The sequence below is a fragment of the Oculina patagonica genome, chromosome 5 (genome assembly GCF_052425735.1).
Source record: "Oculina patagonica isolate OP01 chromosome 5, crgOcupat, whole genome shotgun sequence".
Taxonomy (NCBI): Eukaryota; Metazoa; Cnidaria; class Anthozoa; order Scleractinia; family Oculinidae; genus Oculina; species Oculina patagonica.
The window spans coordinates 19172866-19198601 of record NC_135762.1 but is presented as its reverse complement, the minus strand read 5'-3'; the positions used below and the strand labels follow the sequence as shown (position 1 = coordinate 19198601).

The window sequence follows — 25736 nt, the reverse complement described above, 5'->3', positions numbered from 1 at the left end:
TTTTTTCCACTTTCACGCATCGCTCGTCATCTAGCCTTTTGCAAATTAAAGGTAGGTTTTTTTTTCAAAGATCCCTGCCATTCATCGATTGAATCGCTTAGTTTTAACATGCTGAAAAGCTGCTGCAAATCTTCATTGTCAAAGGGATATTGGCCAATGCTGTTTTTCTATTGTTACCAATGTAGTGTTCATTGAAAGAAGTGTTAAAGCTATTTGCGTGATGCTAGCCTCTTAGTGTACAGAGATTCTGTAGGTTCGTCACGCAATCCAAAAGAAATGCGGGGTTTACAAAGCGACTGGAACTTAGTAAAGCAAATAAACCTGACTTTCCGACGACCGAAATTCTTCAAACCGTATGAAAGCAACATGCTGGAATTCGGCACAAACCTTTGCAATATCCTGTTCTAGCTTCAGCATAAAAAAAGGAAAACCAAATCAACAAATTTTAATAATGGTTGTTCACAGTTGTGATCTTCTGCATCAACGTAAAACAAAAGTGTTCGACTAAGAGAATTAGGGGAAAAAAACAGGATTCCACTGTGTTAGTATGAATGGTCAAAAGGCTAAGACACTAAAATGTGTAATAAAAGATTTATTATCCAACGCTTTTCTATCTCTTATTTGTTAATTATTCTGCGTTTTTAATACACTGATAATCAGATGTAAGAGTACATTTCATTTTAAGCCCGAAGCTCTTGTAAAACCTGTAAAAAGATCAACAGCAACTGTCTAGCACGGGTTAAACACATTAAAAGCTTTAGAGGAGACTAAGGGATCAATATAACTGATACAGAATTAGCAGTTGTTGATATTCAGGACACAAATTCAGTTTAGATGTTTGCATCTGCTTATCTCTTTTTCTATAATAACAGCAATATTTTTCAGATATCAAACATATATTAAATTACTAGATAACAGTGAACTTTCTGGCTTTATATCATTTTAATAGTTCAATAAAAACTCCCATCAATCGTGAAAAAGTCGCTATCTGCACACCAACTGAAACCATGACACCACTGCACATCTGCGCATATTTGCTGTTTTACGTCTTCTTCACGAGTAAAGAAAATCAGAAGTTGCTAGTCTTGCTTGGGAGTAAGATTGTTTACTTCGGGTTGTAAATACTCGTGGATAATTCTGTTAACAATGTTTTGAAGAGTTTCGTTAGCAGCTGGAATGTCCACACTGAAAAAAAGGACAACATTAATGGTAAATGTAAATCAAACAATTCACTACAGCATTGGGATTTATTAGGGGGCCATCCCTTCTTACTCAGCTGAGATATATTAATGTCTTCATTGGCAACAAAGTTGTATTATTTTTCATTTATTTGTTAACAATTTTTGGGAAGTTCTAAAAAATGATGCCTTAATGCCATATTGGCTCAGACGGACTGAGAAATGTTTTTTACAGTCAGACAATCAAAACGTTTGCTGCAGTTGGATATCTAGAAACTCCTATTTTATAGGTTTTCGTGTGAGTGTTGGTGGAAATCAGTACGCATGTACTGAAGGGCTATCCTGGATAAACATTCGATTATTATTATTATTATTATTATTATTTTATTATTATTATTATTATTTCGTTCATTTTAGCAAAACGCCTGAATAAATGGCCCTTTGAGCTGTATGGTATAAGAGTTTTAAAGTGATGACTATCACCTAAAGGTCAAATGAACAGAAATTTCAAAATGCCATTTTAACCAACCAAACGCTAAAACTATCCATTATTGAGTAAAATTAAGAAAAAAATTTGCTTTCCGAGCCTTAAAGCGTGAATAACAGCAAAAAATACGAAGATTTCCGAAGGCTTCACGAAAACGTTTTTGAATGACTGCGTACTGATCAGGAAATGGAAGGAATGGAACGAGTTTTTGACGTCATAATTGGTGTTCCTCCCCCCCCCCCAAAAAACTCAAATATTCTTTATTTATGGTAAAAGAACTGGCTCCCGCTGAATACTCAAAGAGAGCGTTTAACCCCAAATAGAAAAACCAAATATTAGCCGTTGTGGCTGACGTTGTTGAAAATACGCAGAATTTCGTCATTTCACGTTGTTGTTCGGTAGAGAACGGCTTTGAAGTGTACCAAGATTCAAAACGCACGTGCATAGTTCACGCACGTGCAGATAATTCTGCTCATTGACATAAAATGCTAATGAAAAGAATAGAGATTCCTGATTGTTTTCATACCAGCGTACATTCTACCTGTCTCACATGATTATGCAAAACGACAGGAAATCACTTCGAAGCATTGCTTCAGACCATGTGGAGACAGCTGATGACATATTACACCACGTTAGATTGCTTGCGGTTAGCTCTTATAATGGGGTTGGGATTTCTATCCGAAAAAATCACGGTCCTGGCAGCTGGTCGTCGGTGGTATAGTGGGGATGAATCCCGCTTGGTAAACCGACGACCCGGGTTCGATTCTTGGTGTCAACTTTTTTTTTTAACTTAAAAAAAAGGTTAAGTGTGATGTTTACTTCATGTATGAAAAAACAAGAAATCTCACATGGTCAGAAGCAATGCTTGGTAATGCTTTCCAAAACGACAGCAAACAAAACTTTAAACTATTTTTGAGCTTAAGCTATTTCATTTAAAAAAATGCGCGTCTCTGAACAACAACCAAAAATCAATCAACTGAAAAAGGGCCGAACAGAACGAAATAACTGCTTGAAATGTCACTAAAAACATCTTTTTAAAATTCTAACGTGCGGTCTGCGGAATCAGTCTGCGGTCGTCTTCAAAAAACACCAATTATGACGTCACAAGTTTTTATTTCCGACAATTTTTCCGAGCACTCTACGATTATGAAGGCCTAAGAAAAGCATTTTTCAACTTGCAATATCTCTGCAATGCAATGTCCGACTACTTTGAAACTTCGGGATATGTTTATTTGGCTCTTAATAAACACATGGGCAAAAAGGAAAAAAAAAAATCTAAATTTCTGTTCATTTGACCTATAATGTCTGCATGCGAGTTGGAGTATCTCATTCCCAGGGTCCTCTCCTTCTCTCCTTGTCGCGTTGGGCGAGTTTTATTTTAGCTTTCCTTCGTTACACAACATCATGCCAACATGGCGGCTCTAATCCTCTCTTTTTCGCCCGTGTTCTCGAGAATCCCGAGTGACGTAATACACGCGGGACTGTTCAAATGTTACTTTTCGTGGAGTGATTTCTCCATGACACTCCCGAGGCAAGTTTTGTTGTATGGCACGTCAAACGAAAACTGACAATGTCTTTCTGGAGCCTATCTTAAATATACAGCGAAGAAAACTCAACAAAAAATAAATACACGGACTTAAACATAAATCTGACAAAGTGTTTAATAGTTCGTTTAGTTTTTGTCTTGCTTTGATTGCAGCTCTGCGTAAAAGGCGTTTCTCAGTAGTTTCATCTGTACTCCTCTGCTTGCTTGCATCATCTGCTTTTCCGTTAACAGGTTCGTCCGATTCTGTTGGTTTTTCACTCACTTCCGAGCATTCTAAAGGGTACAGAAAGTTCAATGGTCTGCTCAGTCCGAGTATTTGACTTGCAACCACTTCTCCACTTATTTTTTTTTTTTGGACAATGTTCAAACAGATCTTTCCAATACTTTTCTAAGAGCCTGCTTCACAAGTCCCACAAGACGTTCATAGAAGCCACCCATCCAGGGGGCCAGTTCAATGATAAAGCTCCATTTGATTCCTTGATTGGCAAGATAGCTTTGCATGTCAGGGCTAGTGGTGGCAAACTTCCATGCTTCATCAATAGTGGACTTCGCTAGCTTGAATTGTGAGGCATTGTCCGATATAATCTCTTTCGGCTTGCCACGCCTGGAGATAAATCTTCTAAGGCACAAGAGGAATTGTTCTGCAGACATGTCATTAATGACTTCTAAATGAACAGCTCTGACTGCTAAGCAGGTAAATAGGCAGACCCACACCTTTTGTGTTGCTGATTGGTTATTCACTCTTACATACAAGGGTCCCAGATAGTCAAGGCCTGTATATGTGAAGGGTGATGATTCTTCTATTTTTGAGGCTGGGTATGGAGCCATCTGGGGCATTCTGTATGGGCCTCCTTGATGTCTTCTACATCTTTGACAGTTCAGGAGAACTTTTCTCACTGTTGCTCTTCCTTGTGGTATCCAGAATTCTCTTCAGATAGCTGACAATGTATGGGATACTCCAGCATGCATCAACTTTTCATGGAAGCTGTTGATGACTAAGCTTGTAAAGGCGTGGTTCTTCGGTAGAAGCTTGGGGTAGAAGGTACTTTCTGGGAGGTTTTCTCTGATCAACCTGCCATGACAACGGATGATTCCATTTTCATCTACTTTCAGTCCTAGCTGACTCTTCAGATTGTTTCTTGTATTATTCTTGATTGCTTTGATCTCTGATGCAAAACTGCTGTTCTGGACATGTCTTTCCCACATGGTTTTCGCTTGGTTGATTTCTTCAGCTTTAAGTTCTTCTTTCTCGGTGCTCTTCTTTTGAAGTTTTTGAATAAATCGCCAGCACCATGCAGTCACTCTGAGAAGTCTTGTTAGGGAAGAATAATTGTTTTCACTTAGTTCAAACGGGGCAACTGGCTTTTCAGGGTGTTCTTTCTTGCGATCCAATTCAATCATGGATGAGGTCTCGTACATAATCTGTGGACCAGCAGGCTGTTTGGCCATCTTAATGTGTTTTCGTCAATTTGCTAAAAGTCCCACGAAGGCCACTTGGTCTCTTGATCACCGAGCCAAGATGGTCCATGCCACCACAATTGATTGTTAACGAGTTCTTTTGTGGAAACACCTCTAGTGGCTAAGTCAGCTGGATTCTGAGTTGTGGTGACATATCTGAACTTGATATCTTTGTTAGAGGTTATCTCTTTCAGCCTGTTCTGGACAAATACGGGTAGGGGATTGTGGCTTTTCATCCAGTGAAGAACACACTGCGAGTCGGTCCACAGAATCCGGTCAGTCACTGGTAACTGGAGTTGTTCAGTAACATAGTTAGGCATCTAGTTCCAATAAGAACAGCTAACAGTTCCAGTCTTGGAATGCTGAGTTGCTTTGTTGGGGCAACACGTGCTTTGGAGAATACCAGGTTAACATTGGCGGTTTTGCCCACTGCAGAGTACAGGTATACAGCTGCTGAGTATGCCTTCGCTGAAGCATCAGTGAAACAGAACAGTTTGTATTCATCTCCTCCGATGTATCTTGGTATGGAGAGGAAGGACAGTGGGCTAAGGTCTTCATGCAGCTTGTACCACTCTTGCTGTTGTGATTGATTGAGTGTTTCATCCCAGTCTAACTCTTGTTTCCATAGTTCTTGAATGAACAGTTTTCCATTGAGTGTGGCTGGAGAGAAGAAACCTAATGGATCATAAATTCTGCTGATAGACTGCAATGCTTCTCTTTTGGAAGTGACTTGAAAGGATGAAGTGTGAGATCCATTGATAATAAGTGTGTCACTGTTCATGTTCCAGGTGGTTCCAAGGACTTTCATAGTGTCTCCACTTGTTCGGTCACTTTCTGGAATGCTCTGGAGGAAGTCTTGAAAGTTTGATGCCCACTCACGGAGATACATTGATGAGGACTGGAAAAGGCACTTTGCTTCTTTGTAGAATTCGTCTGCTTCTTCTGATGTGGCAACTCCTGTGATCATGTTGTCTACGTACATGTTGTCTAGTCTTTTTGGCTACTGGAGTATCTGCTCTGTTCAGGTGATACTTGACTGTTGCAGCCAGCAGGAATGGGCTAGATATCATTCCAAATGGAACTCTGGTAAATCTCAGTACCTGGACATTGTTTTCCAGGGTCGGCTTAGTGGCATCTTTTAACCAAACAAATCTTGTAACATCTCTGTCTTCAGGTTGAAGTCCCACTTGATGAAAAACTTTTTCGACATCAGCAACTAGGGCGACTTTGTTAAGTCTAAACCTCATCAGAAGTCCGCACAAATCTTCTAGTATTATTGGGCCACGGTGTAGGCTTTCATTCAGGCTTTGACTTCCCTTTCTGGTTTTAGCGGAGGCATCAAAGACAATGCGTATCTTTGTGGTGGTCTTCTTGGGTGTCACTATCTCATGATGTGGGATGTAATGCTTCCATGTGTTTGTGGAATCTTCATCAGGTACAACTTCAATGATGCCCTTTTGTAATTGTTCCTGAATGACTGCATCATACTTTGTCAGATGTTCTGGGTTTCTCATGAGTCTATTGACAAGGGATCTCAATCTTCCCATTGCCAGTTCATAATTGGTTGGCAACGAGAGGGACTCTTCTTTCCAGGGCCAGGTTACTTGGTAACGCCCATCTTCAAATCTGACAGTGTCATTAAATTTCTGCAGGGCTTCATCATCATCATTCACACACATAGGTTCACTGATTCCGAGTGTTTCAAGTTTCCAAAATTCTTCCAAATGTTGTTGTATGTTCAATAGGTAGTTCTTGTGCAGCAAGATGTGCTCTGATTGGACTGGATGTGTATGTGAGCATTGACACAGAAGGAGCAGATTGAGCTTCTTGAGACTTAACTCTGCCTGTCAGAATCTATCCCAACTTGGATGCCACGAGATTCAATCCTAGAGTAACTTGTTTCATGGATATGTCACCAGAGAAAATGTCACAGTAATAGTCATTTTCAAGCAGTAGCTCTATGCTGGCCGCTTCTTTGGAAGTGGGGATTGAATCAGCATGTGTAATGTCCTTACAAAGGTGTTCAATGTTCTTTGTTTCAAAGCTTGCTCTTTGCAGGGTACCAGTTATTTTGGGTACAACATTGACAACATTTTTGATACTCTCGTTTTCCTACAGCTTTTGCAGCGTCTTCAAGTTGCGTCCTGAGACTTTCATACACTCTTAAATGCTGTTGCAATTGATCGCGTTTGTCACGAGTTTCGTCCAGGATTATTTCAAGATCGCCATCAATGGGTCGCTGTTTGATTTCCTTTGCTGTGTAAAAGTTAAGAACAACATGTCTTTTCCTTGCTCCGATAAGTCTCTTAATGGAGCCCAAGTCTGTCATGTCTCTGAAGGATTCGGCTAGGTTTCAAGGCAATTCGTCAACTCGGCTGATTCTAGGCTGATTTTGTTGACAACACTATAATGGCGTCAAGGAAAGAATTATTCGGCTGAGGATTGATGTGAACGGCTTCAAACGATAGTTACGGCTTTCTTTGTTTTTGTTGTTTTCTTTAATCCGCTCGCTCTGCTACCATGTCACGTTGGGCGATTTTTTTTTTAGCTTTCCTTCGTAACACAACATCATGCCAACATGGCGGCATGGCGTGCAGAATTATCTGCACGTGCGTTAACTATGCACGTGTGTTTTGAATCTCGGTACGCGTTGGTGCGGTCGACGGAATCGGTCTGCGGTCATCTTCAAAAACACCAATTATGACGTCAAAACTCGTTCCATTTCTTCCATTTCAGTGCGCAGTCATTCAAAAACGTTTTCGTGAAGCCTTCGGAAATCTTCGTATTTTTTGCTGTAATCCACGCTTTAAGGTTCGGAAAACAATTTTTTTTTCTTAATTTTACTCAATAATGGATAGTTTTAGCGTTTGGTTGGTTAAAATGGCATTTTGAAATTTCTGTTCATTTGACCTTTAAAATACAAAAGGATTTCTACAATGAGGGATTATCAATAAATACAGACCCAGTGGCTTGTATTCGTTCACTTATTTTTGGAAGGACTTTTTGATTTAAAAGGAGCAGATCTATAGGAACTCTTTGGCATAATTATATATCATCAGTTAAATTAGGGAATGCACTCACTTGTCTCCTGACTTGCATGCAAGCTCTGTGTAATATTTAATCTTTGGCTCTGTACCACTTGTCCGAAGAGTGGCAACACAACCATTCTCAAAATAGAATGTAATCATCTGACTTGATTTGCTAACTGGGAGAATCTGATGGATCAATTCACAAACATTTACAATTAACTATTGTCCTTTCTAACTACCCAGGTGTGTTTTGCTTTCTACTAGCTTTGTTACTTGTGTTGCACACAGATTGCAGTTTCTTGTTGATTATATGGACCAATTCCATCCTTTTGCCCCACCTTTCCAACCCCCTCCCCCCAATCAATGTTGTAGTTTGTTTCTAGGAGTCTACGATATCGTGAGGCTAGGAAATATTCCCATTTGTCGCTGAAATTCCCTAAGAAAACCAGAGATAAATGACTTTTTGTCAAAATTATCTCGCTAGAATGTTTCTTGGCCACAAAATTGACGAAAATGTGTAAATTTGAACGATTAACCACGGTTAACCACTCACTCTAGAAAGGATCAGGAATGTTCTTTGTTTACTGACGGTTAATCGTTGTTAACCGTGAAATTTCAAAAGGTAGACACCTTTTGGCCTTGCTGAAGGCTGTTTATAGTAAAAAAAGAGACAATGAAGACTTTCGTATCTTAAGTTAGCTTTTCATGTTTAAGAAATGCTTAAAACAAGCATCAATTAAAAAAAACATGAAGTAACAACGATTGGAGCTGTCACGCGCACTTGTCACGCTTTATCCAACTGCGTTGGATATGTCACAAGGCATATTACATTGCATAAGCGCATTGTTACTTTGACATAACAGTTATTCGCCTAACGGTGAAATTTCTTTCATTATTCTATAAACTGGCATTTGGAAATGAAATGGGCAGTAAACATGGGCTTTATATTTCTTTGGTCGTCTCGAACAATGATTTGCGTGCGTGACCTCCTCGCAGTTTAATGTCTTCAGACACCTCTATGCTATATGCCAAAGGCTAGGAAACATGTCATTAGTTCAACATAATTTCCTTCTTTTTCAACCATTTTCACATCAGAAATAAGCAGGTAAATGCAGGAGTTTCTTCATCAATTTTAGCAGCGGTAAACATTTTGCCTCAATTTATTCCATTTTTGACCCTTTGATTGCGTTATCGTCAAATTCGTTAATGGCCTCTAATTAGATACCAATTAATACAGCATCAATGCCGATTGGACAATTGAAAACAACAGATGGAAGAAATAAATTTATGTTATAACCGATTAATCATTATGCGCTGTTCTTAAGATATATTCCGTTTTGCACCTCAGACAATCACTGACAAAAGTGTTGACCCATTGTCAATTTACGCCCTTTTTTATTGTTATATGGACCAATTCCATCCTTTTGCTCCACCTTTCCAACCTCCTCCCCCAATCAATGTTGTAGTTTGTTTCTAGGAGTCCTTTGCTACCATTTTACAACATTGGATGGGGGGGAGGGGGTATTTTAGCAGACAGTCCTGAATTTTAAAAACTATTGGTAAATTTGTCATAAAAACAGCAGAGCGAAGTCAATGTGTCAACTACTTTTGTCAAAGATTGTAGAATCTTGTCACAAAGGGGTATTGAATCTCATTGTAAGAACAATAACGCGAGGCTGTGTTCCACTAATAGCTGGCCCAACTGGGTTTATCATTTGATTGCTATTAGTGTTCAATTGTGTTCTTGTAGTGCATAGAAAGGTGTATTAAAACAAACGTTTCAGGAAAACCCCTTCATCAGTGTGAATCGGAGCGCTTGAGCTATCCGATTTATACTGATGAAGAGGTTTTCCCAAAATGTTGTTTTAATGAAACTTTCCATGCACTCGAAGAACACAATTGAACACTAATTGTAACTATTAAGTGCTAACCCGGCGAAAACACTTTCTTATCTTTTGATTAACCCACTAAAATCAAGGAATAATATTTTGGAAGCAGATATCAAACAAACAAATGACCAAACTTACCAAAGAATCTTACAGGATTGGTATTTGAAAAATGGTTACAAAGAACCTTACAAGGAATGCAAAGAATGTTTATGAGAAGCCATGATGCTCTTATTTCAGGTGTCAAAACAGGTGACACAAGGAAAAAATGTTTTATCACAGGATTTTTTGCATAGTTGATCAGTAAAGTGATTGGTCTTAAAGGTCTGGTCCCATTTGTTCGAAAGGTGGACAATGCTATCCACCGGATAAATCTTATCCAGTGGATAACTGTTGACAAAACCAAGAACGCTATACATTACTGATGTACATGTATAGAGTACGTTGTTTTCTCAGCATGTATCCACTGGATAATGCTTTATCTGGTGGATAGCATTATCCATCCTTTGAGCAACTGGGCCCTGGTATGAGTTTCTATTTTTAAGCCATGACGTCATTGCTTTATGCCGTCCCACTACTGGCAGGATCCGTTGTCTGTTTCGCGCACTTGAACAGAAATCAAGTTTAACTTAACAAGAAATCGCCACGTAGAACACCAAAGCAAAATACTCCCGTGCCGTTAGAATGGAACACTATAATGTATAAAAAGAGACTAATTTTATATGATGGGATCTATTAGATTAAGTAGACAGAAGTTTCTAATTCTTATAATATACAGGGCCGCTATGAACAACAAACCATTTGACCTTTCTCACAGATTAAAAGCTAGCTCCTGCATATCGTATGTCGTTTATCGGATGTCATGCTAAAATAAAACCCAAGTACAATGTAGTATAGTAGGGATGTTTTACTCCACTTTTTTGCGGTGGAATCTCATTAACATGAAGCAGAATAAATTAACGCCGATGACGTCATAGACTCATAAATAAAATACAGTGGAGTTGATTAAATTGTGAGTGTTCTATTTTTATCCTGGTTGGTATAACCAGTTTGACAGGTTTTTCGCTATTTAAGGATCACAGGAGTGGTTTAACATATTGCGCAATTATTTTTTCGTTTTATTTAAAATCACTGAACCATACAGTCTAATTATGCAAGCCTCTTTTGCATAAATTAAATACAGCCAACAGTCAAAAAAGTGGAGTAAAACATCCCTACTATACTACTGAGACAACATAGGGAAATCTAAAAAAATGAAATATAAAATAAAATATTACTGCTGTTTAATTGAGCAAATCTACAAAGAAAATGTATTATTAACTTATACAATCACTAACATTGCTTCTTAGGTTTTAAAAATGTAAGCAGCAGTTGGATAACAGTCTTAATCATGCACAAGGTGTCAGCCAATTTTATTTACGTTGTGTTTTTGACAAATTTCCTCAGAATTATGTTAGACCCCTTGTGAAACGTCATCGCTTCTGCATGCATTCCATGTCATTTATCGTAATTATGCTGAAAGAGGAAGAGCAGCATGGCTGGCTGGTACTCACCGGCTTGTTATCAGGCTTGGTACTATCATACCCAGCAGTCAAGTCTCTGATACCAGACAGTTTATAAGGTCCACATGTACTTGGATACTGGAAAGTTCAAACACAGCAAAATATATAAATCAATTTCCAAAGGTTAAAATAAGAATCCAACATTCTGATTCAGGTGGCGTGCACACCAAGACCGCAATGCGGAAGACTGTTTGTTAAGATGCAAGCAGTTTTGGGGTAATATTGTTCCTTGTTTTCTTGATGTTTACTAACCGGCCAAAATGTTACATTTTGGAAAGTTAAAAGAAGTAAAGTCAGGCTTTGGTATCAAAGTTCTTTAATTTAGAGCTTGTCAAGGAAAGTTATGTTATCTCTTCGTCTAGTAGGTTGGGAGTTTTATGTTGGTCACAGCTTTCAGCTAATAGAGCTTGTCCTAAAAATACATTAAATCAAAAGCTAACATGTTTTCTTATGCAAGAAACACAATGCTCCAGTGTACATCCGACCTGTTGATTTACAGTTAAAACCAGTGAGTCAGAAACTTATTTTTAAGAACTTGTTAGGCTAAAATTTGCCTACTCAACTTAAATTTTCGTTGATGAAAATTCCTTCCCGTGCTTCAATCGCAGATGCATAGGACTCAAAGATGTCTGATACTTTAACATTTCTTAGCTTAGTTCTTTCTTTGTATAATTTCACCTTCGTCTTATGGCTATTAAATTTCGCGATGATTGGTCTACGACCCTTCTTGGTGCGATGTAGTTTGTGAGAGATCTCTATCTCTTCAGGCTTTATGGCGACGTTAATCGCTCTGGCGACTTTCAGGACAACGCTTTCCGGGTCAGTGTAAAGGTTCTCTGGTATTCCATGGATTTCCAAAGAGTTTTTACGTGTGTACTGTTCTAATGCGTCAAATTCGACCCACAGTTTTTGGGAGTCGTCGATCTGCTCGTCTAACAAACTGTTTGTTTGTTTTAGCTTCTTTTTTGTGTCGTCTAGCTCTTTCTTGAGGGAAGTATTTGCTGTGGAAGCTTTCTCCAGCTTGCTTTTGAATCCCTGCAGCTCTTGGTCATAGAACGCGAACGAGTTTTTTAGGTCGGTGAGTTCCTCTTTTAGATCTTTATTTTCTTTCGAGATGCTCGATACTGTGGCCTGGATGTTAATGAGGAGGTTCTTTATATCGCGTAGACTGGGCTCTTGTTCTTCGAAGGAAATGGTATTTTCATCTTCGGATTCTAACGCGTGTTCCTTTTGGCCCGCCATGTTGGATTTTTTGGCACAACTCGCTTCATCCTCGACAGACCCACAGTCGCCTCTTTTATGTTTTCCGGACGTGGCCATAGCTGTTCCAGACATCTTGTAATGTATTTCTTTGAAACTAGGCACTTTTTACCGTAGTTAGCCGAGCGGAGGAAGCCGCATTTAGCTTAGCTTTGAAACATGCGACTGGTTCAGGCGAGGCCGCGCATGTGGGAACCGCCTCAACTTAAGCAGTCGAGAAAAAGCAAGCCTGAAAAAAATTCAGGCTTGAACGGAAATCAAACCCATGACCTCTGCGATACTAGTGCAGTGCTCTAACCAACTGAAAGCTAACTGGGATCTGGTCACTTGTGAACACACAAGTACATTACTGGGATGATCTTTCATTTGCTTAAAATGTAGGTATATCTGCAGTACAGATATATGAATTTCATAGATTCATTTCATATTTTCTCCATCCATGGGTATATTGCGAACTCACAAGTGACCAGCTCCCAGTTGGCTTTCAGTTGGTAAGAGCGCTGCACTAGTATTGCAGAGGTACATGGGTTCGATTCTCGTTCAAGCCTGAATTTTTTTCAGGCTTGTTTTTCTCAACTGCTTAAGTTGAGTACATTACTGTGATTATCTTTCATTTGCTTAATTAAGACTATTTTTACTTTTACTAAATCAAAGTGCAATGGCCCACTTCTTAAAATCAAACACACAAAGGCAGATCTTGGCAGAAACAGTTTCTACTTTTTATTTAGGGCACCAATTGCATGAAATTATCTTGACAGTACATCTAAACTCTTAGACAGAGTTTAGAATTATTGCAATAAGACTCAATTAAGAAAAGTGACATTTGTTCAAGGAACTGTTACAAATTCTTACAAAACGGTAGATAACTTTATCTAATATTAACTTATTAGTGTGTAATATTTTTTTACTCAAACCAGTTTGAAATTGTAGTCTACCAGACTGGTTTAACAGCTTCCATATTCCTCGAGTATGTGAATGATTCAAAAATGGTGGAAACTCAGCATTTTGGGGAAAAGAAAACGTTTTAGGCATTCAAGTTGGTATTGCTGTACACTTTTATGTATTTTGACTAGCTCTTTGGGCTTGCCAACATATTTAAGACTCATAAAAATATGGGGCAATACTACACACTAAAATTAATGTCTAATAAGAAATAATTATGCATTGCAGCTGTTCGTTTGAGTGAATAAAGCCGTTGAAAACACTAGCACCAGTCATAACATTTCCATGTAGAAAAATAAACAAATTAAATTTACAACTAAAATAGGTTAATGGGATAATAAAGTCAAACTGTCAGCTGTTCATCAGCATGGACTAGTCTACTGACAAAAACTAACATCCCCCTATCTCTACAAAATGAGGGCCGTAATAGTCCAAAAATAACACACACACTAAATGGCTTTCATCTATCACAAAGACTTGACTATCGTACCTCAAGTGAAAGTTAATGTATTGCTTTCATTCTCAGGCTGACAGAAAACAATCACTCACCTGACCATTGTCAAGAGTCCTTATGCGATCAAAAATTTTCTTTATTGTAAGCGGGGAATGACACAGGTAGTAGGAGTTGATGGACACATGGACACCATACCTATAACAACAAATGGTTAATATAATTCAAAACTGAACAAAAAATAACAACATTAATCGCTGACAATAACACAACCTACACAGTTTTAAGTACCTGCAATCACTGACAAAATCTTGGCACACTTGCCTGTTTGCACTTGACACATGAAAATTTTACTCCCCCTCTTCTCATTAACAATGTTGTGAAGCATGAAAAAAATAATGCCTTCAATTGCCCCATACTTTTGCTTACAGACTGAATCGTATTGCACAAGGGGTCTAACATTGCATGGGGGGATGGCCAACAACAACTTTTGTCAGTAATTCTGGTTGTCAACTTTGGTCCATCATTGGTAAATGTTCTGTTTAAAGTTATCATTGAATGGGTTTATAACAACAGTTCAACAAACACATTGAGAAGAACTTTATTATTCTGCCACAAATTTTTCTCAATGAAATGAAAATAAGATGGCAAAAATAGACATTCAAGGTATTGGACTGAAAGTAGCTTGCAATGGAGGCTAAGGTAATCTTTTCACATGCAAATGACATGAAGCTGTTTTTAATCATATTCACCCGCATGAGCCTCCATTGCAAGCTAGTTTCAGTCCAATACCGAGAATACAAATATGGTCTATTACTTGGAAGCTAAGGATTTCACATACAAAATAAAGTTTTTGTTTCTGACAGTGAATGAAACGTTTGCTTCAACAACATTAATCCATGTTTTTGTTTTGGAAGTGGTTTTGTGTGAACAGGACAAACTTGCATACAACACTTAAATTGAAGGCGTGTACGTAAAAACGTCCGCTTGAATTTCTGGCTAAATCGAACATCATCAAAACAGCTCCAAATTTCGCATGCAGGTTTGTTTACGTGTGCTAAACACTGTCCTGTGTTTCATTTTGCTGGTCTTTCCTTCGTTTTCGAAAAATAACACATGCAAAAGACAAGGTTTTTGCTGGCGCCATCTTTAGGACTTTTCTTTCACAAACGATAAACAAAGGAAACCTTTTGTTCTTCAAAACAGTGAAACCAGCTAAAGTTTTGGGATTACAGGCCTAGCCCTAACGCAAAAGCTAATCCTAAGGCCTAGGGTTGGGGTTAGAGTTTCAAGTTAGGGCTACAGACTTAGCCCTAATGCAAAAGCTTAACCTTAACGCAATAGCTTAACCCCAACCCCAAGAGTTAGGATCAGAGTCAACCTTAACACTTAGATCGCGCTTTTCGTGCAGAAAGCTTTCACGCCAGTTTGCTTGCGGCTAGTTTTCACTGCAGTCTGCTTGCGGTTAGCTGCTTTTTGTTGTTTCGGGCAAGACTATTTTAATCTGTTACCGTTAGCTGTAATTTGAGGTGAAAGTGAAATAAAGATTGATTGTTGTGATAGACTGATTGATTGAATACGTTTGCTGGTGTTTTCACTTTATACTAGTTTTGCTTTCAGTTAAGTGTCGCCGGCTTGCTCTCACTTCTATCTCTACTCTTTACATCATCACACATCTACAAATTCCTGCAAAAACAAGATAAACTTCTAAGGTTTTCTTTTTCGCACCATTCGATTCATTGATTGATGAATATTTAATGAGGCACAGAAAAAAAGTTGCGAGGAAACGTCCCCTGCAAAACGTCTAAAGAATTTTTTAAGTCTAAAACCAGGTCACTTCTCGGCAACTTTGACACGGCAGCACCCAAGCGAACACTGCAAAACTCGTGTTGACAAAGTTCCCGGCAAGAAACTTTTGTTTTAGGCTTTTATGCTGCCAGGCTCAAAACTATGTTTGTGCAATGTTGTTCTGAAGCGCTAAACAGCGCTGTTGTACAAAACAAAGGCAGGAACATCCCTCAGTTCTTCGAGTGATGCTGTAAACTTACAGGTATTCAGACTTAATGATGTCCTTCAACCACCTGGCAGCCGCACTTGAGCTAAAACTATAAACTTCTACGTTTTATTTTCAAAGGCGCCATTTTGCTCAATTCAAACTCTTCCGCCTCTAACATGTGACCTTAAGTCACAATGCAGTATCCAGTCCTACCCTACTCGAATCAACAAGAAAACATGGCGGCAGCAAGTCACATGACATGACATGACATGACAGGACATGCTTGTAAAATGGTTTCTCGTCTTCCATAGACGTTTAGAAACCCTGCAGGGAAAGAAAGTACACGCGATGCGTTGGAAAACTCAGACTGCTAGCTGACTGGGAGAATGTAAGCTTGCAAAATGCCTTTCTTTGCATACATTATTTCTGAAAAACGAAGAAAGGACCAGCGAAATGAAACACAGGACAGTGTTTAGCACACGTAAACAATCCTGCATGCGAAATTTGAAGCTGTTTTGATGATCTTCAATTTAGCCAGAAATTCAAGCGACCGTTTTTACGTACGCACCTTCAATTAGGAACATTTGAACTTCGTTCTGCTGTTTCTTTAATTTTGGTATGTTACGAATATTTAACACTTAATGAGTGATCCCAAGGGAAACAGTTACTTTTGCTTCCTGAAAATTTTAATGTTAAATTTCCCAAAGCAGAGCTGAGGGAAATATTGAGACTTGAGGGAAACGAAATTAACTGCTTTCCTGAAGGACCAGGTACTGTCATTAAGACTGGTCATCACCAAATATCATGCAAAATAAAATAAAAATCGGAAATTCTCAAAGTTGGCCAGAATGTAGGACTTTTGACACAATTAATAAAAAACCTACTGTAAGGTCAATCAGATCTCTCTTTTATGCAAACAGTGATGATGGCAGCAGCTGGTACAAAACGCAGGTCACAGGTTGGAAGAAAGGAAAATACCATAATTCCATAATTACGCACTCCATGAGGAGTACTGGTAAATCTTCTGACGTTGAACATGCTTTCCAGTTTTGGTGAAAGAGTAGAGCAACTGAATGCCGAAGCATTCTTTTTCCTATTTGTAAATCTGTACAACTCTATTCTTAGAGGCTTTTGTTTGAAATTCACCTTATTCAGAGGAGCCTGGAACTCATTCTCTACACTACTACCTTGAGCCAAATGTTTTCCCTTCCTGGAACCTCCTTCACAGCAAAGCAGTCAAAACTATCCTAGACTCTCATTCACAGAAGACTAAGCAATTTTGCCTACTGGATACTGTATTGGTTTCTCAATCGAGCAGTCCAGCTTTGAGCCCCAACCAAGGTCAAGACCTTTTACTCTCACAGGGCTCTCCACACCAGAGTGTATAAATGGGTACTGGCAAATTAACTGCATGGCTTAACCCTGCAATGAATTAGCAACCCATCCAGGGGAATGTAGAAACACTCCTAGTTACTTCATGCTGATGAGACTGTAGACAATGCTGGCCTGATGGGCCACCTTGACTCAACTTTTACCTAAAATACCAGCCAATATCACAATTTATTATACATTGTAGTAACTCACTGTCTTCTCATTGGCTAAGAACCTACAGCTTATTCTGGGAATCCGCGCAACCTACAGATTAGTGAATTATCTGCTAGCAGATTATTCACTAATCTGTAGGTTGCGTGTGCAATGCATGATTTCCAAGAGCAATGTGGCGTCTGGCATCTGGCATCTGGCGGCGAAGGAAATTCAAGTTCGTCGATTCGCTCTTTCAACCGAGAAACATATTGATCTAAGTTTAAAAATTGCTGGACAATAAAGTCTCAGAAAACACAAAATGACTAACAAAAATTGGGAACGAACTATTCAGTCGGAATTAGCACAAGTTTTGAAACAGGTAGAAACCGTTTTTCATTATTTTCTTTATAGCAGAAAAACAATGTATAATAAAACAATTATTAGATTCGGTTTTTGTGATATCCGAAATAATCAAGGTCTTGGTAAGTGTTATCAGCCGAAGCCGAAGGCTGAGGCTGATAATACTTACCTCAACCTTGATTATTTCGGATATCACAAAAACCTCATCCAATATTTGTTTATAAATGCACTTCTTCAAACCTCTTGTACAAGTTGTGAAGTTGCTCTGTTAAAGTAAGTCCATGGCGATTAAGATAGGAAGCCATCTCTGCCATGACCACTGCAGCACTGATACCATCTTTATCAAGGACATTAGTACCAAACATAAATCCTAACAACAAAATGGACAACATTATAGCTGCAGATAAACATAACTATCTCTTGCTTACCATGATAGTCACTTTTTGCCACAGTGAGAATATGATAACAGAGATATAGTTTTTCCAGGATTAAATTATAACCATATTGTTCAAGGGGATGTGGTTGGGGTGAAAAATGTGAGGTGGGACCTAATGCTGTAGGTTTGCAAAAAAAGGCCTAGATGATGGCTAAATTCATAAAGATATACTCCAGGGGTTCATAGTTTTTTTACTCATAAATTTGAGGGCTCAATAATTGCTAAAGTTCTAATTTTTCTTATCTTCATTGCCACAATATACATGCAGTCAGTTATTGCAAGATATAAGATAAAATTATTGGAGAATCAATGTAAGTTGCAAATGGCCTTTTGAGGTAATGCCATTTTTATTTCAGGCATACTGCATGGTCTTAGACAAAGTTTGGGTAATAACTTTTCAATGCTCAAGGAAAATGTTGAGCTATCAATTGGTAATAATATAAAAGAACTTGATTTTAGTGGGTAAGAATATATCAGCAATGGAATAGGGCTTAGGTGGACCCACACCCAGTGAAAAATGCGGCTGTTAATGTTGTGTTAAATTTCTGGAATCAGCTTGTGTTACCACTTTAAATCAATTCACATTCTTTCATGTAAGATTATCTAATCTGAAGGCCAGGATAGCTTCTGGTAAACAAACACAAACCCGCAAGCAATCGCGCCGTAAAGACAAAGTTGATTTTAATTTCTGCTTGTTATGCGGCCTATTCATCTTATCTCTTCAGTTTAATTTACAATGCAAAATATTGTAGAGAAATATCAGGTAAATAACCATCTGCTAAAGTGCATTTCTACAGTAACTTAAAACAACAACTCTCGGCCAGGCAACTGTATGGTGTAATAACTTCCACTGTCAAAATTTATTTATTCTCACTTACTTATACTTGAATGTAGAAATCATGAGTTCTTTTTCCTATTTTGTACGGTTGGACTTTTGAGTATAATTATTTTATCTGCGAATCTGCCGGCAGTTAATAGGTTAGTTGTGGCTTCAGCAAATATTTTTCCATAGCAATTTGGAGAAATGATTTTAGCCTTGCTTTGTGAAAATTATTCTTTGCAAATATTAACCTTGTAATTATAAGCAGATACTGTTAGCCTGCTGTTCAATTGTAGTGCAAAACATTGCTGTGTTAAATGTTTCCATAAACTCAACATTTCAAGGGTCTGGGAGTTCAGTTCAGCTTGTTTATATTGTGCAAATCAGCCTCTAAATGAACTGACCTGAACAAAATTGAATATCTAGACCTTCCCAGTTTTATCAATTAATACAAAATAACATAATTTCACAAATATTAATACAATTTATATCAAATGCAAGTTTTCAGGAGAGTAGACCCTTGATGCAAGCTTTGCTTAAATTTGATACACTGAAGAATTGAAAGTTCAACAACTCAATATGACAAATGATTTGGAAAAAATTGGCCACAAACGTGAATCAATTATCTCTAAGGGATAGCAAAATATCAAGAAATCTGAACATATTAACCAAGCTAGCAACAGAAAAAAAAACGACCAAAACTCTCCATCCAATTTTGGGACACGTTTGATGACTGATATTGGGAACCCTTTGGTCGGCAGTAAAGATTGGTGGAAGAAAAATATTTTCTTGAGCTCTCAATGCTTAAATGGCAAGGGATAGAAGGATGAATTAACCAATTATTGTTCCTGCTTTTGACATACATGTAGCAAGCTCCACCCTATAATCTTATCGGTTTGAATTGGTACCTGGTACGTACTTCCCAACAGGCTATCAAATGAACATGCCTTGACATAAACAACATTAGGTTGCCTCCTACATTGGAGACCGGTAGAACCTTAACACGAGACTGACTGAACACAAACGCGAGATGAGAAATGGTGATGTCAACAATCACATTTCTGAACACCATTGACTTACTAACCACAAAATCGACTGGGACTCTGCTGAATGCTTTACCTACAGTACTAACTATTTTGGAAAGCTCGTACACAAACTTAAAACAGACATCCATCAACAGATGTCAACAACTACCAGTACCTTACAAACTACTTATTCACGACAAACAAAACCTACAAACGAACCGCAAACAGAATGACCTAATTTGACTAAAAATAGACGGAACAGATCGACTTGATTGGACTAACAATAGACGGATCCAAACTGACCAATTACTTTTGCCAAACTTTACATGAGTCTTTCAGCCAATAATAACGGCTTAACTGACCAGACTTTAACATCATCGACTGACGACAATTTTTCACTTGACTCTGAAGATGACTTCAGCTCAGGTTGTTGAAACATCAGTCACCCACAACAGTTCTTCTCAGAACTACTCTAACCCGGATGATCACACTATACGACCTACTGAACTCTGATACTCCTGGGTTAAAACCATTTACTATATAAACAACATGTATTATGTCTAGACATAATGTTTGGCTTTGTCGATATGGCTAACTCAGTCTCACAGCTGTGAGTCTCTTTATACCTCGTGCGCCCCCACTGAAAGATGTAATCAATTTGTATTTCTTACCTATTGCTTCTTCAAATGAAAAGAGGACTGTTTTCCCTTGAGTGAGAAGGTCACATGCAAGATTACCCATCCATTTAAAGCCTGTCAGAGTCTCCTGTTTCAAGTTAAGAGAACAGTCATAATTATTATACCAGAGGTTATCGCTGGCCAATGAATAAATGTTTTAAGAATATTTGAACTTATGGTGCATGCTACATGTATGTTGTGGTTTAATGTTCCCCTTGGAACAATCTGGTATTTTCTTTTGTTTGATATTGTCATAGTAATAAAAATTATATCACCATACACCAGAGAAAGAAAAATACCAAATTGAACCAAGGGAAAAATTGAACCACTACAACAATGTTCACTTATTGTGTTAACTGTGTCAAAACAGATAATTCAGTGAAATTTTAGGCCTTCATTTTTGCATTCGTTTTTTTTTACTTCAGCTAAGGCTGGAACCATGGCTTGTGTTTGTTTCTATTTTAGTATTTTTTCATGCCAACTTGAAATCACGTCATGTGACTCACGAAGCCTAGCAGATCAATCTAACCAACAGAACGAAAGCAGCTATAAACACTAACCACTTGGCCTTTTGACATAGATGTTTTTCTTTTCGGTGCAGACCTGCATGTGCAGGCAAAATTTCAGATTTACTGAGGACGACAAAGGGCCCTGGGAATAACAGAATGACAGACAGATGGACATCCCAGATGAAGGACTTAGTGAAGCATTACTTTGCTTAGCCACACAAAAATACTTTTTACATTGACAAATCAAAGTACCACAAATTAAAGCTCAATTCCATTTACAGGTTAAACCCAATTCTTTAACACCAATAACAATTTACATTATTAGTGGAAGAACATGTTGGCTTGATTAAAATGGCACAACTGACTGGACTTATGAGTTGGTAGTAATCCTTCTTGAATGAAACTTGACAGCAAAATGAGACAGCAAACTCAGCTAAAACTTAATTTTTGTCCAGTAAAATAAAATGAGCACTTGCATTTATTATTCACTTAACGAAGAAAAGCAAATAATTTATACACAAGTATAATTTTATTGTATTTTTTACACAAGAAAATGCATGTTTTTTATGCTGAGATAGTCAAATAAGAATCTATTGACTGGGAAGGTTTGAAATTTCTACCTCCACCAAAATCAAATCAGATTTGCTGTGTTCTTCCTACTCATGCTCTGAGAAATAAAACAAATTTATTTCATTTGAGCTATAGTAAGCTTACTGACCTCAAACAGGAACCCTTCTTCCTTAGCTATAGCTTGGAGCATTTTTGAAGAAACCGTGCTTGCTATCATATACACAGATGAACCTGTTCACCAATAAAATAAATGATCAGTAGGACGTGACTGGTAACAACAATACTTGATCTGACAAAGGAATTAATTATAAATTATTTTTTAATCATTATAAATTAATAATTTATTGTAAATTACAAAAATGTTAGAAGAGAAGTATTTAGTTTATTTAAAACCAAGGTATCAACAGAATTAAATGCATTTTTACTGACAAAGATTTTCAAGCTGTGGTTCACCTGTTTTATTTTGCTTTAATTTAAAAAAATCACATATTGTAGATGATGAGCTCACAACTGGCAGATTTCTAGTGGCCCATCAGACTGTCGCTTATCACTTTAAGACAGGTGACTTAATAAAGTTTTAATGGAGATTATTTTATTTTTTCATTGTTGAATGTATTAAAATGTTCCAAAATTCCTCCATTAAATTTCAGCCTTTTTCGTGTGTTTTGAAGTAAAATTTAAAATTCTGATGACTGCTTTGCCTGAAATCACAAATTTCCATAAAAGACAACAAAGACAACTCGTTTTCATTGTTTTTATTAACTTGGCATGTGCAGCAATTAACTCTTCCAGGTCTCAAGCGAAAGGCTGGCTTTCTTGTGATTTAAGCTTCTCTTTAACACTAAACAAATTTTTAGGAGAAAAAAAATCCTAATTGCACTTTGCAATTTTCACCTGTAAAAAAATACATACATACATAATTATCATTAGTATATACACACTGAGTGATCTTGGTGTTTGAAGCAATCTGATTGGTACCCTATCTCAGGCTAATGGGCATTATTCACTCCTGACGGAGTGAAAAATGTGACAGAAACAAAATGGCCAGAATAAACTTGTGTTTCACCAGCGTTTCTGAATCACAAATACTAAGAAAACAAGAAGATGCTGAACCAGAAAAGACAAAAAGGCTACGGAATTTGGCCTGATGGTTTTCAAAGTAAGAGAAGACTACAATGTCCACACAACTCAAGTAAATGGTTTCCTTCTGAAAACTTTGATATCGCTTTTTGTTGAGATCACTTCATGTGTATATACTAAATTATTCTTTGAAATCTCAGTGAATTGAGGCAGAATATTCACCTTGCCGCTATGCGGCACAGTGAGTATTCACTATTCTCCTTGATTTCAAAGAATAATTGTTAATATTGTTATCAATGATAACAATAATTATCGTTGTATAAAGCAATACTACATGTTGTTTTTCTCAAACCCTTGAGAATGCACACTTGAACTAGCAACAGCACTGAAGTCAGTGTGCAAAAACTGTGTTGAGCCACCTTTAAAGACAAGTTTGAGCTATGGGGTACCTGGATAGAGCTCTGGATGCTGCCTTTTGTGACAAGTGAATGCCCACCATCCTAACAGGCTTCCTGTCTCGTTACCAGTGAATACTTTCCATTGACCACTTTGATAATACATTACAGAAAATTAGTACATCTTAACAGTATCTCAATGATAATTTTTAAAAATGAACAATCATAAAATGTGTTGTTTTCTGGAAATTTTCACTCACTTACTATAGGAATGATTAAATTAATGGCAGCCAAAATGGTATCTTAATTTTACAAAATGTACACAACTGAATTACAGAGCATAACTAGAGGAAAGGGTCTGCATAATCTGTGAGCCACATTGTGAGCCATGCGAGCCATGACTAATAAAATTATAAAACCAGCTCATACTAAACCCAAAATATTGGGTATCCAATTGTAGAGACGCTTTTGAAGGGTATTAAAAGAGTTGATGTATTCAGCATTAGATTTGGCCAAGAATATCACCAACAAGCAACCAACCTTTTTACAAGTGCGGCTTATACACAAGTTTTTATGGCAGTTCGACTTTTAAAAATGGGAATTTGTCACTAACCTTGGCTGTTTCTCTGCAAGAGCCATTCTATCAGAGTCTGGATCATTTGCCAGAATCACAGTACAGTTATTCTCATTAGCAGCTTTCATTGCCAGGTCCTGTGTAGAAAGTTAAAAGTCATAAGTATATATATTTATTATATAGACGCCAGTTTTTCCCTAATTTAACTATAGTATCTGTTATTATATGTAAATGTACATTATGCGGCTGCTCGTGTGTTCAGCTTTGTTCAAAATGCCATTCTTTGGCACCTTCTTTACTTTTTTTTTGCCTGGTGTATTTGCTTTGTTGAAAAACAGCAAATCATAAACTACAGTTGTGTATCATCAGCTTTCTTGTTAACAAAATTTTTCACTGTACAAGTATTCATGGTACCAATCATTATAAAACGTGGCTGCACAGGCAATTATTTTCAGGAGTACACACATTCAGTAATTGTATAAAGGACATCTTAGAAAGTGATCTCCAGAATACTGACGTCTCCTGTTTCATCTATTAACAGTTAATTCCAGCTCCCTGGTGATTACCTAATGCTATGGAGTTCAAGATGTTTATGCATAGTTTGGATAGCAACATTGGGAATGTGGCTAAAGGAGATAGCTGAAAAGGCTTTTTCAGCATTGCAAAGGAGAAGCCCTCAAAGTCATAAAGTGCTGTGCTGTTATAAGTCCTTTAGAGGGATATGCAAAAGCAAGAGTGCTGCTGAAAGAGAGGTTTAGAGACGATTACAAGATCTCTGAGGTAAAGAATATCACAGAAGGGCCTATTATAAGACACAGTGGAGGGTGATGAGGTAACAAATTAAAAACCTATTGTAAATAAAAAGTAAGAATAACATATTAAAAAAACCATGCTGGAAAAAAGAAGCCTACAGTCTTTTGTAAAACTTGAAGGCTGTAGTATGCACTCTTTCATAATCATCTCCTGTCCTTTCATAGGGCGTTGCATTCGTTAGCCAACAAATATTCTATTTAGACAAACTTTTTACTATTTATAGGCCACTAAGATTTCTGTTTCAAAGTACTGTCTGTACTTTGCACAATTTTAGTCAATTGTCTTACTGATCTACTGACCAAGGCACTTTTTCCTTCCTCAGGATTGGGGTATTTTACAGTTGGGAACTCAGGATCTGGAACCATCTAAAGAAAAAACAACAACCCAGTCAACTATCACACACTGTTAATCTGGAGAATGTAGGTAGACAAGCAGTAAGGGTACATTTCTTTCTATTTCTTCTAAAGTACATAACTTGAGATAAACAATAACATGTTGCATCTTTGTATTACAGGGCACCACTTAATTCAGCAAACCATGCTGTAGGCAAAGACTACACACTGAAATAAGACCAAAGGGAACCAGTGGGTTAGTTGGGATCGGATTTTAGTATACATAAGAACGGTTCTCTGTAAAAAATAACCAAAATTGACTTTTGGTGGCACAAGTCAACAAAAGGTACGCAATGTGTACATGTGCCTATGTGTTTATTTTATTTCAAAAACATTGAGAAAATATGTTTTCAGTTTGCGTTCCATATCCTGTTTTTGTGCAGGTCACTCAACAAGAGAATTGGTGAATAAAGAGCTTGAACCACCTTATGGCCATGTTAATAGTAGATAAAAAGACCCAAACAAAGTACAGCATGTGACTACCTGACAGTAAGAGCCCCCACAAAAGTAAAGAGGATCATTACTTTGAAACTTTACAGTTCTAATTAAATAGCAAAATGATGTGAAATCTACATCTGCACACATACCTGTTCTCTCACAGACACAAAGGGGGGTAGGTTAAATGCCTCAAATGCTAGCTCAGCAAACCTTTGTCCTACACCATGCATAGGAGTGAAGGTATACTTCAGCTTTGTTTTTCCATTTTCCTCACTAAATGGGACAACACACAGTCACTCTTTTCCCTACATTATTATAGCAATTCTTT

General features: G+C 37.7%; 1 protein-coding gene across 1 annotated transcript in view; it reads right to left on the bottom strand.

The window, feature by feature from the left end:
• Positions 1-577: 577 nt before the first annotated feature.
• Positions 578-25736, bottom strand: part of LOC144653126 (phosphopentomutase-like) — a 69233-nt gene continuing 44074 nt past the window's right edge. The window contains exons 9-19 of the mRNA XM_078513046.1: positions 25558-25681; positions 24878-24943; positions 23805-23902; positions 23246-23343; positions 21865-21947; positions 20632-20725; positions 17920-18049; positions 13898-13997; positions 11138-11224; positions 7751-7884; positions 578-1185 (exon numbers count right to left, since the gene is read on the bottom strand). Coding sequence (XP_078369172.1) covers positions 1080-1185; positions 7751-7884; positions 11138-11224; positions 13898-13997; positions 17920-18049; positions 20632-20725; positions 21865-21947; positions 23246-23343; positions 23805-23902; positions 24878-24943; positions 25558-25681 — 1120 coding nt within the window. The 3' untranslated portion in view covers positions 578-1079. The remainder of the gene's footprint in view (positions 1186-7750; positions 7885-11137; positions 11225-13897; positions 13998-17919; positions 18050-20631; positions 20726-21864; positions 21948-23245; positions 23344-23804; positions 23903-24877; positions 24944-25557; positions 25682-25736) is intronic.